The 18821-nt window shown below is 40.1% G+C and overlaps 2 protein-coding genes across 8 annotated transcripts in view; both read right to left on the reverse strand.

The window, feature by feature from the left end:
- The window catches only part of LOC121906214 (N-acetylglucosamine-1-phosphodiester alpha-N-acetylglucosaminidase-like), a 30668-nt gene extending 22285 nt beyond the window's left edge, over positions 1-8383 (reverse strand). Inside the window, exons 1-3 of the mRNA XM_042424937.1 lie at positions 8171-8383; positions 4329-4534; positions 3293-3560 (exon numbers count right to left, since the gene is read on the reverse strand). Coding sequence (XP_042280871.1) covers positions 3293-3560; positions 4329-4534; positions 8171-8253 — 557 coding nt within the window. The 5' untranslated portion in view covers positions 8254-8383. The remainder of the gene's footprint in view (positions 1-3292; positions 3561-4328; positions 4535-8170) is intronic.
- A 1968-nt stretch (positions 8384-10351) lies between these two features.
- Positions 10352-18488, reverse strand: LOC121904921 (N-acetylglucosamine-1-phosphodiester alpha-N-acetylglucosaminidase-like). 7 transcript variants are annotated; one of them, XM_042422721.1, is made up of 12 exons: positions 18146-18488; positions 17043-17257; positions 16698-16965; positions 16480-16619; positions 15373-15481; positions 15017-15145; positions 14109-14314; positions 13319-13366; positions 12287-12472; positions 12059-12178; positions 11881-11959; positions 10352-11063 (listed from the first exon to the last, which is right to left on the reverse strand). In XM_042422721.1, exons 1-12 carry the CDS (start codon positions 18229-18231, stop codon positions 10889-10891), a joined length of 1761 nt encoding a protein of 586 aa, XP_042278655.1. In that variant the 5' UTR covers positions 18232-18488; the 3' UTR covers positions 10352-10888. The 7 variants fall into 7 exon arrangements, with proteins under 7 accessions (XP_042278655.1, XP_042278656.1, XP_042278661.1 ...); XM_042422722.1 differs by having other exon boundaries at positions 11881-11962; positions 17073-17257; positions 18146-18487; XM_042422727.1 differs by lacking the exon at positions 18146-18488 and adding an exon at positions 18001-18139 and having other exon boundaries at positions 11881-11962; positions 17069-17257.
- Positions 18489-18821: the final 333 nt, after the last annotated feature.

An 18821-nucleotide genomic window follows, 5' to 3' on the forward strand; every position in this document is an offset into this window, starting at 1 on the left:
AAGTATCGAACAAACAAGTTAAATTGACTTTTTTTGGGGGGTTTATAGATAAAATGTGTGTGTGTTTTGTTTGCGTGGTGGTTGAGCGTTGACCCTGTGGTGGTATTATAAATATCCAGCTCTATCCTTGGGGGAGTAATGAGGAAATTACTTGAGAATTAACTATTTAACTCCACTATTTCATGCTTCATTTGTTGTTCTTTTCCCGACGATCTGACGTGAAGGTGTCTGGATTTCCATTGTGATGTTCCCACAGTTGGACCCGAGCCACCGTGAGTCAACAGTGAGTCATGGTCTGTGAATTGTTTTGGAGTTGTTCAGATTGTCTCAGATAAGCAGACGTTATAAAGTTACTGATATGAGCAAACAGGAAGTCACTCGGCTGCAAATGTGGTTTACTTCAGATGAAGGAGGGGAGGCTGGAGCGAAATGTGACAATATAGAAACAGGAGGTGGTCAGGCGCAGAAAAGCAGAGAAAGATTAAGACTGAAAGCGGGTGAAGTTTGTTTAAAGACACGTTCTGACACTGATGCTATCTCTCATGAAGAATGGCAGCTCGTGTCTTATCAAAACAAAAGCTGTTGTACTCAGAGAGCTTCTGCGGTTGATCGACTTATCTTATTATGTAACACCATCAGGGAGGCGTCTTGATCATCTGCAGCATGGCAACGAGCCCAAACATCCAGCCAGACTCATTATGATCTATCTGCAGCTGCAAGAAGAACAAGGAGTCCTGCAACAGACGGTCTCTGATCTCAACATCATGACGTCAGTAACATGATGAGACAGAAGCAGCTGAAGAAGAACTGTGGCAACTTCTCCAAGATGCAGGAACAATTTTTATTTTATTATTTATTTATTATCATTATTTTTGTAGGCATCCTTACTTTACTCTTAGTACCTAAAACATTTACTGTATGTGTGTCAGAGCTGTGAAAAGCTTTAAATAAGTCATTATTGAGATCTTGTTGTGTTATTGTGATAATGCCAACAGTGTTTGGCTGCATCTCACACCAAGCTGCACAAGCACAGTGTCAAGTACATTTTTATTTATGCAGCCCAATAACAGGGGGCTTTACAATCTGTACAGCTGAACAACGTCCTCTATCCTTAGACCCTCGATACTCATTAGGAAAACTCCCCCCAGAAAAGCCTTTAATGGGGGAAAAAAGTGGGAGAAACCTCAGGAAGAGAAACAGAGGAGGGATTCCTCTGCAAGGACGGACAGACAGGAAATAGAAGTGGTGCTCATGTGCGCTTATGAAGTACAAATAACATACATGGCTGATATGTTAACCCTTAGGAGTCGCCTATCACGCCGGCGGGATCAAATGACTGTTTCAGGATGTTGTAGCATAAAAACAAAGTCACATAGTATGTCAAAGTGAAAAAATGATTGTCTAGTCATATCGGTGATGTTGTGCTGAAAAAAAAGATACCAAACATTTTTTAAAGTGATATATAAAAGGCAAATATAAAAGTATGCAAAAACGGCCAAAATAGCCCCAAACTCCTAAGGGTTAAAAAGCACTTTTACATAATAAACCTTTTTTTGCATTTTTGGGATACAGATGGCCACCGACGTGTTTCCTCCGGGTATATCTGGTAAACAAGTATTCAGCTGTTCTTCAGGTGAACATGAGAGTCGTCACACTGAACAGAGAGGCAGCGGTGAACAGCTGGTGGTTCCAAATCTCCACTCTGTTATAGTTCTGTTTTGAGTTTTATCAGTTTCCTTTATGTCTAGAAATGATTGATAACTTCAGGGTGAAACGCTGATGTTCACTGTGGGAACCAAGCTGAGCGACAAGTTGTGGTTTCACAGGAGGTTGTGTTCTTCTGTGTTCTTGGCCGGGAACAGTGATTTCCTGGAGTCTTGTTCTCACCATGAGGGTGCCAGACATCCAGGAAGTCACGGCATCATAACCACAACTTGACATGTTTAATTTAATAATAATAATTGAATCAAACAAACGAGATAAAACATGTTCATCAGTGAGCTTTAGAGGTGCTGGTAGGTGGCCAGGCTAACAGTTTCCCTCTGCTTCCAGTCTTTGTGCTAAGCTAACCAGCCAGTCCAGAGAGTAGAAACAATCTTCTCTTCTAACTCAGCAAGCAAGCTTATTTCCCAAAAGGTCAAACTATTATAGATTATGTTAGAACTACCTTATATCGTTTGTCTTTGGTTTTTCATCTACTGAATTTATCAAAATGTCAGAGTAGACAGCCACATTTGGGAAAAAGTAAAGAGAAACAGCATTGAAGTCAAATCATACATAGATAGAACAGTATTATACTCTGCAGAGCTGCACATTGAAGTGAATCAGTAAACCTGCATCCTGCAGAAATCCTGATGTTGAAGTGTTGAAGAAAATCACTCAAGTCCTTGTTCAAAGTTTACAGTGGTTGAAGTGGTTTAATGATGCGGTGAGTTTACTGACTCAGCACAGAAGGGATGGAAACACTTTATACCGTAAGATCAAACAATTGGTAACCAAAAGGTAGGGAGGTAGGGCATTTGCATACCAGGATCAAGGCAGTATAGTAAGGGGGGGGGGGCTCTCAGGTAGGTGAAATCAAGGGGGCGCTGCATTCAGACAGGATCAAAAGGGTCAAATCAGCAGGGGTCAAAGGCAGGAAAGCCTAACCCTACCCTACCCCGAAGCCTGACCATAACCCTAATGCCCTAGCCTAATCCTACACAGTTGGCATCTTGTTAATCAAGGAGTTGTTTCCAGACATCACTTGTTTATCAAATCTCTACCCAAATGTGTATTTTCTTCTTCAGAAGGAAAAGCAATCGAGCCTGAAAGGAATCGATCCGACCTCTGGGCTATCGGGTTATCAATCATCAATCAGAGACCTCTGACCCTCAATCTGCCTGCGTCTCTGTACTGTGTTCTGTCCAGATGACCGGAGGTGAGCTCGGTTTAAACAGGAATACTTTGGAACTTTACAGTACGCCTGTTTCTTGTTAAACTCTTTTTTGTATAAGTGGATCAGACATCACTTGATTATCAAATCTCTACTCAAATGTGTATTTTCTTCTTCAGAAGCCACCATTTCTGAAAGTGGTTCTGTTTTTTTTTTGTTGCATGAACTGACCCTCTCAAGCTTCCTTTCCTTTTGCTGCCATCTCCAACAAAGTTACCAATCAAGTAAATCTGATTATAAATGGTTAAAAGGGTCATTTTTTCTCTTATTAGCCACACAGGTAGTTTTAGTTTTACCACTATCCTTAATAACTTTGGTAAAATGACCCCATAACATGGTTGAAACTGGATCTCTTACCCGAACACCAGCGTACCGTCCCTCCTGATTCCAAACTGGGCGTTCTGCACTCCGCCGCTGTCCCGCACCATCCTGCCGTCGCTAACCACGTTGCCCAAACACTCGCCCGTGTTCGTGTGGAAGAAGCCGGCGTTCTGGGCGTACAGACACCCGGCTGCCTCGGCGGTTTCCTCCACCGACGCCTTCTGGTTCATCCCGCAGCCGCCCGGCCCGCCCGGCTCCAACACCGACACCGTCCTCAGCGGGTCGTGGACCACCGTCATGTGACCTGGAGACAAAGATGCTGCTTCAGGGACACGCATTTAAAAATCTATCTAAGTAAAAGTATATAAGAAGCACTTTTACTTAACAACATTTTTGCCTGTATCCATCTGTATCCATTTTTAGGATACAGATAGCCTAACTACCGATGTTTGAGGATTTCCTCCATGTATATTTGCTAAAATAACCAATTTCAGGTGGTTCAGCTTTTATTATACAGCTGTTGCTTGTTGGAATATGAGTTTGAGATTGGTTATTTAAAATTCACGTGGAAAATTCATGTTCCTGATATTCAAAAGCTACATTCAGAGCTAAAAATCAAAGTCAAAAATTCAGATACGTTTGGTCAAATTCAGACTCTACAATTCAAGATATAAAGTTCAGAGACAACGAGGAAAAGCAATCGAGCCTGAAAGGAATCGATCCGACCTCTGAGCTATTGGGTTATCAATCATCAATCAGAGACCTCTGACCCTCTGGTTTCTCTGTATCCGTGTTCTTGTGAAACATCATCAGTCACAAGTCCAGATGACCGGAGGTGAGCTCGGTTTTAACAGGAATACTTTGGAAATTTACAGTACGCCTGTTTCTTGTTAAACTCTTTTTTTGTATAAGTGGATCAGAGGTTGGAGAGTAAATATTGAAACAGACAGATCAATAAATCAGAGGTTCAATCAAACAAACATCCAGAATTCAACACAGATCAGCACAAACTCACTGCACTCTGTCAATAAAGTCCATTTTGTTTTCCTGTAACTTGTGACTCATCACTGACCGTAAACCCATCTGGAAGTTCCCGGCACATCGGACACAAACACTTTGGATTCGGCCACCGGCAGCCCGCTGTGGTTACTGGAGGGCCGGCTCTCGTGGGTGGTGTTACCGTGGACAACGGACTGACAGTCTCGGACATGGCGGTGGGAGTGGGAGGGGCCGTGGCCGTGAGCGTAGGGCAGCAAAATGTCATCTTTCATTGAGTCTCTGGAAAAAAAAAGAGAAAGAAAAATGTTTACAAAGTTTTACAGGAAGTCGCTTTCACTCCTTGTTGCTCAGGCTGCAGATGGATGTTAGTGGGACACACTGAGTAAGCTAACGATTATTTTCATTATTGATTAATCTGTCAATTATTTTCTCAATTAAGCAATTAGTCGTTTGGTCTAAAAGATGCCAGAAAATAGTGAAAAATGTCGATCACTGTTTCCCAAAGTCCACGGCGACGCCCTCAAATGTTTTGTTGTGTTCCGACCAACAAATATATTCAGTTTATTATTATAAAAGACAAACAATTGATTGATTATCAGAATAGTTGGCAATTAATTTTCTGTCCATCGACTAATCGCTGCAGCTCCATCAACTTCTTGTTGTTTTGTTCACACTGATGTTAGTCTGAGTGATGTTGGGATTATGGAGTAAACAAACTGGTTGCATTTGGTTTAAAACCTCAACTTTTTAGTCTACAAAATATGAAAAGAACAGTGGAAAATGTCCATCATAAATTCTCCTTGAGCCTGAAGTGACGTCTGTTTCGTCTGACCAACGTTCCAAAAGCAAATCCTCATAAACCAGAAGCTGATTAAACAAATATACAACATTTTAACGCTCATAACTGCTGTTAACTGTTGACCTGCAAATGGTATTATTATAATCAGATTTGTGTAAAAATTGACAGAAGAAGAAGAAGAACATGATGATATTGTGACATTATTTAAATTCGTCTACCATCAGAGATGTTTCTATTTACTATCATTTTAATATCTCTGTGTGTATTAGACCACTGTGGCCAGTGCTGCACATCAGATACGTATTAATGATGTCTTTTTATTGATTGAATCTAACTTGTTTATAGTGTTTAATACCTGTTTTATTAATAAGAGTTGTGATACATTTTCTGCAGCGTTTGCAACACTATGCATGAAGTGTTTTCTCAGTTTTCAGTCGTATCAGGACATCAGGTGCTAATTAGCTGAGAGAAGCCTGAAACATTTATATTAATGTTGTTAAAATGTTGATGTTTAATGTGCATTGCCCTCTATAAATAAACATACAAACAACACAATCTAAAAATCCAGTATTGCTAAATATTTATTTTTTCAATTATTAATTTGCTGAGGTAGACAAAAACAGACACTCATGTCCTTCCATAAAACGTTCAGAAACTTTACAATATAATGATTCACAGTGTACATAAACCGTGATATATGTATCTTATTCATATCGCCTACTCTTTAATGCATCTTAGAAAAATAAAAAAGCATAAATGAGCTCTTCTTATGACGCCAACAACACACCAACATCAACGTGTCCTTTACTGTCTGTGTCGACTCACTGTGAGGAAGAAACTGTCCCGAAAACATCGATTTCTTTACTTCAATCCCCTAAAGGAGACCGCAGAAATGAAAAATATGTTTTTAGTGTTTTAGGGTTTGATAAATAAATCCTGTGTTGGGTCCCGTGTGGATTCGTTGAACGGGGCGGATTTCATCACACAGCCTCCGTTGGTCAAATCGTTGAGTTTCATCACGTGAAGGAATGTTTTCAAAGAGCTGAGCTGTGGTTTCTCTCCGACCAGAGAAATAACAGTAGAAGAAAACATTAGGACAAAAAGCGCAAGTTTGTTCATCCGTTAATCTATAACGGAGACACAAAGGCAGATGGAAATTCTTTAGTATGTGTTGACAAAAGTGGTTGGTAGCATGTTTATGTTTTTACAAAATGAAAGAAACTGTAATAACAGATTTTCTTTTTCCGTTGATTTTCATGACAAAAAAAATCGTTGCAGCCCTGTTTCAAACTGCCAAAACCCAAAAATATTCAGTTTACCGTCATTATTGCTTTAAAAATGACTGAAACGACTGATCGATTATCAAAATAGCTGCTGATTATTTTTCTGTCAAATGAATTAATCGACTTATCGTTGCAGCTGTAAACGACAGGCGCGTTGTAAAGCACTTTGGTGTAAAAGTGATACATAAATACAGACTATTTAACATTCACCACACTGAAAATGTCACAAACAAGATGTGGTTGAGGTCTCCGTGGGGTGGGTGGGGGGGTGGGTGGGGGGCGTTAACTGTTATCTAACTTCCATCTCAAGGCCACATAGCGTGTGTAGCATCATATTACTGGTTTACAGACTGGTCCCAGATCTCATTTTATCATCTTTATGTGGTTTTTGCTCACAGTGATGTTTGAATCAATGTTGGGCTTTTTTGCATTTGGTTTAAGGCTGCAGCTTATTAGTATTTTCATTAATGACAAATGCTTTTTAGACTATTTGATTGTTAAGTCTAGAGCTGCTAGGCTTAGATGTTTAATTGATTAGTTGCCAACTATTAAATTAATCAACAGCTGTTTTGATAATTGATTAATCAATTTTAAAAAAAGTCAAAATTCTCTGATTTTCTGTTTTTTTTTTAATCCTCTATGAGAGTAAACTGAATATCTTTGGGTTGTGGATTGTTGGTCGGGACTCAACAAGACATTTGAGGACGTCATCTTAGCTTTTGGGGACAGTGATAGAGATTTTTTTAACCATTTTCTGACATTTTATAAACTAAACAACTAATCAATTAATCAAGAAAATAATCAACAGAGTAATGGATACTGAAAATAATCTTTAGTTGAAGCCCTAAATGTTTTATTTCATAAAAGTGTTTTAATTTTTATAATGTTAGTGGAGGGTGTTGTTAAAGGACAGGTTCACAGTTTTTCCAGTCTGTCTTAAACCAACAGTCAGGTGTCCATCTGAACAGTGAAAGCGGTTTTCCTTTAGCACTAAAAAGACTGTAACGTTGAAAGATATCTACTTGATTTGACTCATTAGGTAGCTTCATATTAGCTTCAGATAAACTTTTTAAATACATTTTTGCACAGAAGGAGGACTGTGGATTTTGTAAGTGCATTATGAAGGGATCTTCTAATGGTCAGTATGAACAGGAGGAATGATTACAGCAAGAAAAACATGTTTCACTGTTCATTTGGGCTCCTGACTGTTGTTTTAAGACACACTTGAGAAATGATGAACGGGTCCTTTAATGTCACTGTGCCTGTGTGTGACAACGACACCATCTTGTGGCCAAAGTGTCTTTGCACATAAACTGTCAGTTTCTGTGATGACTGAAAGCAGAAGAGTATTGACAGGTCTCATCATGTGACCAAGTATCAAGTATTATCAGTTAACTGTCCGAACTAATGTTATTCGCTCTTTTAATCATTTCAACACAACACAGACTCAATCTATTGAATACTATATATGCAACACATGAAATCAAAGTAGCAACAGTTGTTAAATATTAAAATTTTACTTATTTGTTTTCATGATTAGTCAAATAAGACTTAGATACGTGTTTAAGGAGGACAGAATGAAAGAGTTTTGAACTTTGCCTTCAACAACTGTGATAAGAACTTAAATAGCATGTTAGCATGAACGTGAAGTTTCATGATAAATTTACCTAAAACTTAACCTACCACAAATGATCCTTATCCCGCTAACTCAACTGTCACTTCCAATGAAGAGAAACAAGTCTGAACACACTTCTCTAAAAGTCTTCAAGCTCGGCTAACAGCTGGCAGGCTAACGTTAGCGGTTAGCTCCGCGTTGGAACCGGCGGTTCTTACCGGGAGTTTCTGGTCTCGGACAGCCGGACACAGAGCCACAACAGCAGCCCCACACACCGACATTTCGCCGTCGCTGCTGCCATATGAGGAGGATAACTAGCCTGCCACACTCCCCTCTCCTCGGGCTGGATCCCACATCCTCCAGCTAGCGCACTGACACACACTTCCTGTTCGGCTCTACAAAATACAAGCTGAAAGTTCTGCTTCTTCTTCGTTGGTTTTTTTTTTATTGGCAGTTTAACATCGGAAATACCGCATTACGCCATCTAGTGGATTGAAAATAAGACTCAATTCAATCATACCTACCCTAAATTATTATATATTAAATAAAATTAAATTAAAATAAATAAAAGTCTTCCTCACCCCACCCCTGAAAGAGCCTGACAGCCTCTCAGCAGCTCCTGCACTTCTTCTCCAATAATTTCCACAATATCCAAAAACTCTCTTGCTGCATCAACAACTATCTCTATTCTGTCGGATTTCCTCTCTGCCTCAGCAGCATTGTTAATTACCATTACCATGCTTCCTATCTGATTTGTTCTCCCTTACCTCTTGAATCTTTTCATTCCTAGCTGCGTCCTCATGGCTTTGCCTTCTCTTGGACCTGATCCTAACCTGATCTCTTTCTTTCTCTTTGGACAGTGTTTTACATGCCTCATGACTCCCCCCACACTCATTACACTTGGGCTCTTTTTCACAGTTTCTGCTGCTGCACTTCTCATCTCCAAATTTACACATGTCCCCAAATCACGTCAACACACGAGCGAGCTGTGTCCAAATTTACAACAATGTCTGCACTGAAAGGGTTTGGGAACAAAAAGGCCTTACTGAGTAACTGATATGATGTAAGAATACTTTGTCAGGTAGGATTTCTGATTCAAAATGCAACATAACGCATCTTGTTTCACACCTTTCTCCGTCACTCATCCTGATCATTCTAAAATCTACTTGCATTGACCACATATGGTACTCCATCCCCAACGCCCTTTACTGGAACTCTTCTATTAACGGGGGACACAAGACACTTGGTAACCATCTAACTCAGATATTTCTGCGACACACATCCAACAATGATCACTTCTTTTAATATCAAGTACACTGACATCGCCAGCGTTGTCCATAATCCAACTGGCTGCTTCACGTTTGTCCATCGGAACTCCAGATCTGTCCACTGCTCCCAGTCAGTTTTATCCCAACCAAGTGGATTTCTCTTTCGTTCTCTCTATCATCACTGTAACTTGAAATTTCTTTTCTTTTCGTCTTTTTCTCCCTGATTTGTTCCCGCTGCTTACACACTGATGCTTCAGTATTAATAATCTAATGATGTCATATGTAATAATATATCAGTCAGAGGCACCAAACCACTACTTTTACTGCAATACTTTAACTACATCAAGCTCATAATACTTATGTACTTTTACTGCAATACTTTAACTACATCAAGCTCATAATACTTATGTACTTTTACTGTAGTAGGATTTTCATGCAGTAGTGCATGAGTCATGCAGAGTATTTTTACATTGTTGTATTGGTACTTTTACTCAAGTAAAGGATCTGAGTATTTCTTAATCCACTGGTTGATTGAACTTTCTTTCTAAAACTGTGGTGGTTCCATATCTTTTCAAAACACAGTGTTAGCTTGTTTACTTGTACCTTTATAAAAAGCTCAACATTAACAACAAAGCCAAAAAATATCAGTGTAACTTTTGGCACTAAGTGTGGAAATTACACATAAAAGACAGCTGAGTTGTCTGTAAGAAAGGGGATGGATTGCCTCCAAAAACCAAAGACACACTGACGCAACAGCCTCAGTCAGCAGATACATCATCAAAAACAACACCAACACATATTGACTGCACTTCAGTCTTCCTTAAGGAACAAACACACGCAGACAAGTAAACACAATAAGCACAGATTTCAAACTCGGGCAGCAACTAACAATTATATTCATTATCGATAAATCTGCTGTGTATTTTCTCGACTATCAAATATCAGAAAATAGTGAATAATGCCCATTATAATTTCTCAGAGCTCATTTTAATGCCTTCAAATGTCCTATTTTGTCTGATCAAGTCCAAAATCCAAAGATATTCAGTTTACTGGCATGACTCAGAAAAGCTTCAAATCCTCACATTCAAGAGGCTGCAACCAGCAAAGTTTTAGCATTTTTGTTTAAAAATGGACAAAAACGATTATTCCCTCATCAAAATAGTTTCTGATTAATTTTTTGTTGATCGTCACAGCTCTACTTCAAACATGTGAGAACAACTGTAACAACTCAATGAATGAACATTATGTCAAATATACAGTAATAGGGACATAAAAATACATGTGGATTTTTTTAAAGCAATATATGAGCACTAAGACGGTCATCATGGAGGAAAAAATATGCAAATGCAAAGAGTTGCTATTAGCATGAAAAAGTCATTTCATCATAAACAAGACAGAATATTCTTTCAATGTTATTATTTTTTTATTTTGAAAAAATACCAACATTTCTCTGGTATTTTTAATTTGTGTGGTCACATGACTGTCACAAACTGACTTGAATGAATGCTGTTTTGGTGTAATTAATGTTTTGGGTCTGTCTGCTTTTTTAATGTATTCCTGTACTGGCACAAAGTCTTTAAAGTTGGGAATATGTTCACTCGTCCCTTTTCATTTGCTGGGTTTTTCTCCCAGATTTCAGTATATTTGTGTTTAATTTTTAAGGGGGTATCAATGAAGTTGAAGCAATCTGAGACTCAGTTTGTCTCCGTTGGCGTTGCTCAGTGGGACGTGTGTGTAGGAATAACCAAAGAGAAGCCATCTGCGACTCGCCCGCATGAAGTGAAACACCAGTGGGACCAACAGCAGGGAGGCCAGGACGACGGTGATTATCAGCCATGTTTGTCTGTAGAGAGAAGAAAGTTTAGATTTGACTTTTTAATATCTTACAAACTTTTAATCAGGTTCTGATCCTGAACACAGCATGTTGAGGGAGATTATGAACAGAATGTTTCTATAAGCAACCACTGGAAACAGCTTAATCAAAAGATATGAAACATACTGTCATATTTTTTTTTAAAAAAAGTCCAGTTTTGCTGTGATTAATTTGTGGCATTGAACTGGAAAATTAGAGAAAGGCTGCGTCTTCATAAGATTTCTCATGGTTTGTTGGGGTCCTCCAACCACCATAATGAAGCTTAAAATCAAATTTCCCATTTCAACTGAAAAAAAGGACACTTACACTTTACATGACTGTTGCAATAATCTCAGTTTTGCTTTAACTTGGCAGTTATCAGCATCAGTCATTAAAAAGACCCCTTGCAGCGCTACGCTATCAAAAATCATCATTTTTAATTCACAGGAATATTTTGGATGGTATGTTTGACCCTCGCTAATTAACTTTTGGTTATGTTAGTCAGAACCAAAAACACATTTATTGCCATGTAGGTTCGCACGTACAAGGAACTTGCCTCGGTGTTGTGGTGCATTACAATAAAAAAAAAAGAAAAGAAAAGGAAATACAAGTACCTGAAAAGTCAGGTGATCATAAATAATGTAAATTTTAAAAATCTGCAGGAAGAAAGGGTCATAGATTCCTCATAAACACGCAAATTTTAGTCAAACTAGATCAGATTAAACTAGATGTAAAATGTAGGAACTTATTTGAGACTTTGGACTGAGGAGAATAAATTCATCAGATGGAGGAGAGGAGAATATCTTACTCTGTCAGATACGGTTTGTCTCTGTACGCCTCTTCTTGTTGTCTCCATACTGTAAACATTTGTTTAGCTAAACATTGTCCTGCTGTGGGAAAGACAGAAGAAAATCATTTACAACCTTACCAGTAACTCCAGTCATCAGAGAGATGTGTTGCAGTAAAAAGTGTTTCTTGTGCGTCACCTCTGTTTAATCTGCTGTCAAAGTTGGAGACGCAGCTTCCTGTGTGCGGGTCACATGGACACTGGTCATCGCACTGACACCGCTCGGCACAGGAGACGCCGTAGAAACCTGGAGGACACGCTGACGGAGAGGTTCGATCCTTTCAACATCACATCTTCAGCACAAAAGCTTTTATATTAAAAACGCCGATAATTAAAATAAAATCTCCCTGCTGTCACGCAGTCCCACCTTTTTCACATAAGTTGCCATAGAAACCAGGGGGACACACACAGCGTCCATCGACACGGTTGCAGGAAGCTCCGTTAAAACATACACAGGTGTGTCTGCAGCCATCACCATAGTAACCTGGAAAACATCCTGCCGAGGAGAAAGGAGGGAAATGATGCAGAGGCTGATCGCAGGTGATCAATGAACCTTCAGACAACAACAGATGAACATCAATAAAACATCACAGTCTAGAATCTATTAGCCAAACTAACTGAATTAATTAAAATAATTGGCATAATAAGATGCATTTTTGGTTTGAGGTTTGTTCCTAACTTCCTTAGTAAGATGAGATATAAACAGTTAATAAATGCTTTATAACTCACTATAATGTAGATGTAAGCAGATATAAGTGTTTATTAATATATTAGTCTACAACTGTAGGGTATAGTTGTTTTCTGCTGTATAAAAAGAGGATTGACAATATAGGAAAACACAGCTGTAATAATATAAAATATGTTTTAATAGAGTTATATTTACTGACAAATATTGTACATAAATAAACACTTAAAATGTCCTTATATCTGCTTATAACTACAGTATAGTGTGTTATAAACCATTTATTAAATGTTTCTATACTGCTTATTAAGGCTAAATGGGGAGATTGAGTTATTTGTCTCTGATGAGAGGAGCTGCAGGTGGTGTAAAAAATAAAAATAAAACTGTCAAAGAACAGTTGAAGTGCAAGAAATGAGACAAAGAACAACACACTGTAACTGCTGTTACATTATAAATATGTAACTCTGACCTCTGAGAAATACTTCCATAGCTGTTTCACATAATCTGGATTCCCCCAAATAATGAAGTGAAACATCCAAATTAGAGATAATATATAGAGAGATAAAAAAAAAAACAGGTGACAGATTCTGCGCAGTCCCACACAAGAATAATGGATACGACATGTAGACCAATTCTGATGAGAAAGTGTGAAAGTGTGTGTGTTTGTGTGTGTGTGTGTGTGTGTGTGTGTGTGCTTGTGAGTGACCAGATGATTACCTTGGCTGCAGTTCTTTCCTCTCCATCCAGCAGCACAGACACAACCGTCTGCAACAGGAGACAGAAGATGTGGTTTATAAACCTGTAAAACCTGCAGTCATTCAACAAGGCATGGTTTTACTGTGTGTGTGTGTGTGTGTGTGTGTGCATTCTTCACTGCAGTGGCAAACATGTTAAGTCCAAAAATGTACCAAAGCTTAGATAAATCTATAAGTGAAACAGAGCAGACTGACGGATGGTTTGAGTAGCCATCACTATCACTAGTGTCAAGTGAATATACTCGTTACTGCACATGCAGGTATCAGTACCCCACTGACTGTGTTTCATTCCTCTCCACCTTGCCAAGAATAAAATCCAGGGAGACATTAAAAACATGGTTCATAAACGGGAAAATAATATAGATGTTGCTGAAAACTGCCATAATATATTTGCAGGAAACTGCAATTTCTTGGCCAGGAAGTGCTCTTTCTAGTTTTGTGTTTTTTTAATACAAACTCCACAGTGCCGTTTCTCAAGGATTCGAAGAATAAGGCTGGTGATTTTCTATATTTTTCTTATCTTTAGGGTTTTTAGGGTCTGCCTTACACAGAACTACTCTCCGGAGACTGAAAATGCGATTGTTGTTGCACTACAGGACTTAATGTTTACAACTTTTAAAGCAAAAAAACAGCTACCAAGCTTTTCTGGCACAGTGATACGTCACCTCTACCTCTTCACTACATGTCTTTGTTAGCTTGATCATCTGTTTTAACCACCGCTGGCTGCAAGTGAGCTCCAGCTCCACACTTACTGGCGGTGCAGACGCCATGAGGGCCGCAGGCTGGCGGCTGACACACCAGAGAGTCACAGGCGGCTCCCTGCCAGCCCTCCTGGCACCGACAGCGTCCGTCCACACAGTCGCCGTTTCCGCTGCAGTTTTCTGGCTGGCAACGCCGCCGGTGGACGCACAGGATGGTGGAGACACGCCGGGCGCAACGCCACCTGCTGTCTGGTTCACTGGGAAGGGAAGATGAGCGGTAGAGAGCATGGAAAGAAGGAAGAAAAGATGAAGTAGAAATTATACCACTGCTACTACTGGTATTACTACTTCCACTCCTACTACATCTGAAACAGTGATGATAATAAACTTTATTTAGGTGATATTTTTCAAGTTTGAGGTTTTTTTGATTGTTTGTTTGCTTTTTGAGCTTAAAAGGGGGATTTATTGTATAGAATTGTGAGATCAAAATTCATCCAACAATAACTGGAGCCAGGTTTCTTTGTTAAAAGACAAAATAAACCCACAACAAAGAGCGTTAAAGGATGGTAATCTTCAGTTTTGAATGGTCAGAGTCAGCTTTTATCAATTTCGTCCATGTCAGTGACAAGATAAGCCCAGAGACACAAAGAAACACAGACAACTGACTGACTGTTGCCTGATGATGATGTGAAAATGATCAGCTGTAGTAACGAGCTTGTTGAACATCAGCCGAGTTTCCCAACAGCTCTGGAGGAAAGAAATGGACTGACAGTGAATACAAGAAACAAAAGCAAACCTTAACAGATAATTCTGCTGATTTTCAATTATAATCGTAATCAGGAAAAGACGAAACGAGGGAAAAAAGCAGTAACAGTTACTGAAAAATAAAATCCTGACCCTTGAATAAATAAGTCCAGTGCTGAAATCACGGTTACTTCTATCATGTTTAATTGGCTCACCATTGGTCAGGAGGGTAACTGGCCAATGTGCCGTTGACCACGAAGCTGGAAGACCCGCCTCCATCCAGATTGACAGCATTGATCACACCGTTCTTCTTCAGGAAGTCTGCCACCTCCCAAAGATTCATGCTGCTCAAATATGAACAAACATGTGTGTTATGAATGTTATTCTGTCAAGTGTAGAGTGACCGCTTTTGTTTTTATCAGGTGTGTTTAATATGTACGACCTGATACAAGCTGACAAATGTTAAAGTGCTGGAAAACCAGGAGGACAGGTGAACAAATGCTTCACATGCTGCTCTGATTTAGTAGAAGTATAAATAAATAAATGTATAAGTATAAATAATAAATGTTACCCTCTTTCATTGGTCTGTCCGTCCACATGAAACAAAACCACGTTGCCGTTGGCATCGTGACCCACCGCCGTCCTCGCTGACAACACATCCACAAAATTGCGGAACATTTCTGTCAGAATATAAAGGAAGTGTTTTATATTCAGATTCAACACGAAACTAAAATGTAATATTTCCAAATGTTATTTCACATTCAATTTCATTTTATTTATGGAACGGTTACTATGGTAATGATGCCTTTTCAAGCATGAAAATAAAAATTTATTTAATTTTCATTTCACAATGTGAACACAAATTGCAAACAAAATGTCAATTTGATTGAATAATTAAATTTGAATATTGACGATGCTTGACATCCATTTTGACCACTTTTTTTAAACAAAAAGCTCCAAAACAAGAAGCTACAATAAACTTTCACCATTTTAGTTCTGATTCAATCATCAGAAAATGAATCAACAACAGTTTTTAGATATTTTTCAAAGAAAAAAATGTCATATGTCACAACATTTTGTAAGGATTTGTTGTGTTTCTCAGTTTTATATAACTGTAAACTGAATATCTTTGGGTTTTGGACTGTTGGTCTAGTTTCGGTCACCTTGGTCTTTGGGAACTTGTGAGGGTCGTTTTTCAGTATTTTCTGACATTTTATAGAGCTGCTCATGTGTTTCTATCAGTGTATCAGTGATGTGAAGTTTGTGACTGCAGGTGGAGTCTTTATTACTTCACTTGACATGAAGTGTGGAAAAAATCTGAATGCTGATGTGGATATCTGCAACATTTACAGTCTTTTTTAGAATCAAATTCCCTCTTTGTGTTTCCTCGGACAGTGTTTTTTTTGTTTTTTTAACCCTGACTGACTGAACCACGCAAGTATTGCAGTTTGCATGGACTTTGTGCCTGTGGAAATGTCAATAAAGTCTCTTGAATCTTGAGCTACAGCTGGAGGTTGATTGCTTCAACAGAGATGTGAATGCTGAAAAAACAATCAGTTGCGCAAAGTAAAAAATGACAGTAACAGTTCACTTTGGAAAGTGTGTCAGACGAGTCACTAAATGCTTCCAGGTCTGAGTATTTGTGTTGAAATGCTGTGACTTTTAGCTGCAGCTTTACCCTGGTCGACTAACTCGTCGCACTCGGCCTCCAGGCTCTGGTTGATGTAAACCTCCCCGTTCCTCAGCAGCCACACCACTCCACTGACAAGCTGGACAAACGGGTTGGACTGGTCCAGAACATCCTCCTGTGAGAGATACCTGGGGGGACAGAGGAGGCTCTTCTTATCTTATAATTCTCGTTTTTTTGTGCTGCATTTTTGTTTGTGTTTATCTTACCCGAACACCAGGCTGCCGTCCTTTCTGATGCCAAACTGGGCGTTCTGCACCCCGCCGCCATCTCTCACCATCCTGCCGTCACTCACCATGTTGCCCAGACACCCATCAGTGGTGGTGTTGAAGTAGCCGGCGTTCTGGGCGTACAGACAGCTAGCGGTCTCGGCGGTTTCCACCACCGACACCCTGTGGCTTTTCTCACAGCCGCCCGACCCGCCAGGCTCCAACACTGACAACGTCCTCAGCGGGTCCTGAACCACAGTCATGTGACCTGAGAACAGTGAAGCTTCAATATAAGATAACACTTATTACAGCTTACGACACGTTACTGCTGACTCCATCACTGACCGTAGACCCAGCGGGAACTGCCCGACCTGCCTGGCATGTCTGATATGAAGACAGTGGACTCAGCCACTGGAAGGCTACTGTAGCTCCTGGAGGGCCAGGTCTCATACGTGATGCTGCCATGGGCCACGGACTGGCAGTCCCTGACGTGGCGGTGAGAGTGAGAGGGGCCATGGCCATGAGCGTATGGCAGCAGAACATCACTGTCTGTAGAGGTTCTGTGGAGAGAAATTCACTTCACTCGCTGCATTTGACACTGTTGATCACACTGCCCTCCATACTACCAATAGACTGTCAGAATTTCCTTCCCTGTCACATGTGGTGTTCCACAAGGATCGGTTCTCAGCACCCAGCCTCTACATGCTCCCCCTTGGACATGTCATCAGCAGACATGGGATGTCTTTTCATTGCTATGCCGATGATACTCAGCTGTACATCAAAACTGCCCCAAGCCCTTCTGCAGCCATATCAGGCCTCAGCACCTGTCTTAAGGACATAAAGGTCTGGATGAGCACAATTTTCCTCCAGTTAAACAGTAGCAAAACTGAAGCTCTCCTTATTGGCACTCCACACAAGATTGAGATTCACCCTTTGACAGCCAGGACGTCCCCCTTTCTCCTCAGTCACTAACCTGGGTGTTAGGTTTGACCCTCAGCTGACTTTTGATGACCACATAAGACATCTGTGCAAAACCTCTTTCTACCATCTCAAAATCATCTCTAAACTCTGTCAGATGCAGAGAAGCTCATCCATGCCTTTATCTCCTCAAGACTGGACTACTGCAACGCGGTCTTCACAGGGAACCTAATGAGAGTGCCAAAACACGAACTTACAACACCAATTCTGTTTTCATTGCACTGGCCGTCTGTCTCCTTCAGGATTGACAACAAAGTCCTCACATACAAACTCATCAACGGACATGCGCCCCCTTACCTACAGGAACTGATCACTCCACACAAACCTCCACAAGCTTGCATCTCAGGGCCCCCAGTATAAGCTCAGCACCATAGGGCCCCCTTACTAAGCCCTGCACCACATGGGGGTTTGAGCCTTCTGCTCAGCTGCACCACGCTTGTCTTTAACACGGGTTAATTTTAACATCTCACCGTGCGTCTTTGCTCTCCAACAGCCAAACCCGGAGATACAGCAGCAGGAGCCTCACACTCTGGCGCCTCGCTGAGCTCGTTGCCATGGTTACGGCGGGTCCTATGGTACCCGCTGCCCGGGTTTTTAATGTGTGCCCGCGTGTGTACCCGCGTGTAAGTGTCCTCTCTGTGCAGACAGGCGGTGTAGATCCCGTCCTGTAGGCCCGGGTGTTGGTTTTTGTTTCTCGCTGCTCCGGATTCTTTCCACATTCCAGGAGCCAGATGCATTAACGAGGCGTACGCACAAAAACCTGCACATAAACTGGTATTTATTAACACAGAATGTGCGCATCTCACACATTCTTCAGACCAGCAGGATTTTCTTAAGCGATCTGAGGGAGATGTGATGAGGTGGAGATGAAATATAAGGTGAGAATCTTTTAGTGAAACATTGTTTGTTTAGGTTGATAACCAGCTGCACTGACTGTTTGATTTATTTATTTATTTGCGTTTACACAGAGATTTGTAAAATGCCAATCAAAGGCACATTTATAAAAGTAACATTGATCGCTTTTGTGTAATTAATTTTATTATTCTTTTAATTTACACGGGAGTCAATATTTTATTTTGCTCTTAATATTATTTCTATTTTATCCTTAGTAATGACACATCTTGTAAAGTCAGTTTAGATATGAGC

This window comes from Thunnus maccoyii, chromosome 10 (assembly GCF_910596095.1).
Source record: "Thunnus maccoyii chromosome 10, fThuMac1.1, whole genome shotgun sequence".
Classification (NCBI taxonomy): Eukaryota; Metazoa; Chordata; class Actinopteri; order Scombriformes; family Scombridae; genus Thunnus; species Thunnus maccoyii.

What these genes read in the sequence shown, in the direction of transcription:
- LOC121904921 (XM_042422720.1), bottom strand. Translation starts at nt 18,231, where the DNA reads ATGGCAACGAGCTCAGCGAGGCGCCAGAGTGTGAGGCTCCTGCTGCTG. An exon ending in GGACAGACCAATGAAAGAGG is followed by an intron (nt 15,146 to 15,372) that starts GTAACATTTATT and finishes ATATTTGAGCAG; the next exon opens with CATGAATCTTTGGGAGGTGG. An exon ending in TCATGGCGTCTGCACCGCCA is followed by an intron (nt 13,367 to 14,108) that starts GTAAGTGTGGAG and finishes CTCCTGTTGCAG; the next exon opens with ACGGTTGTGTCTGTGCTGCT.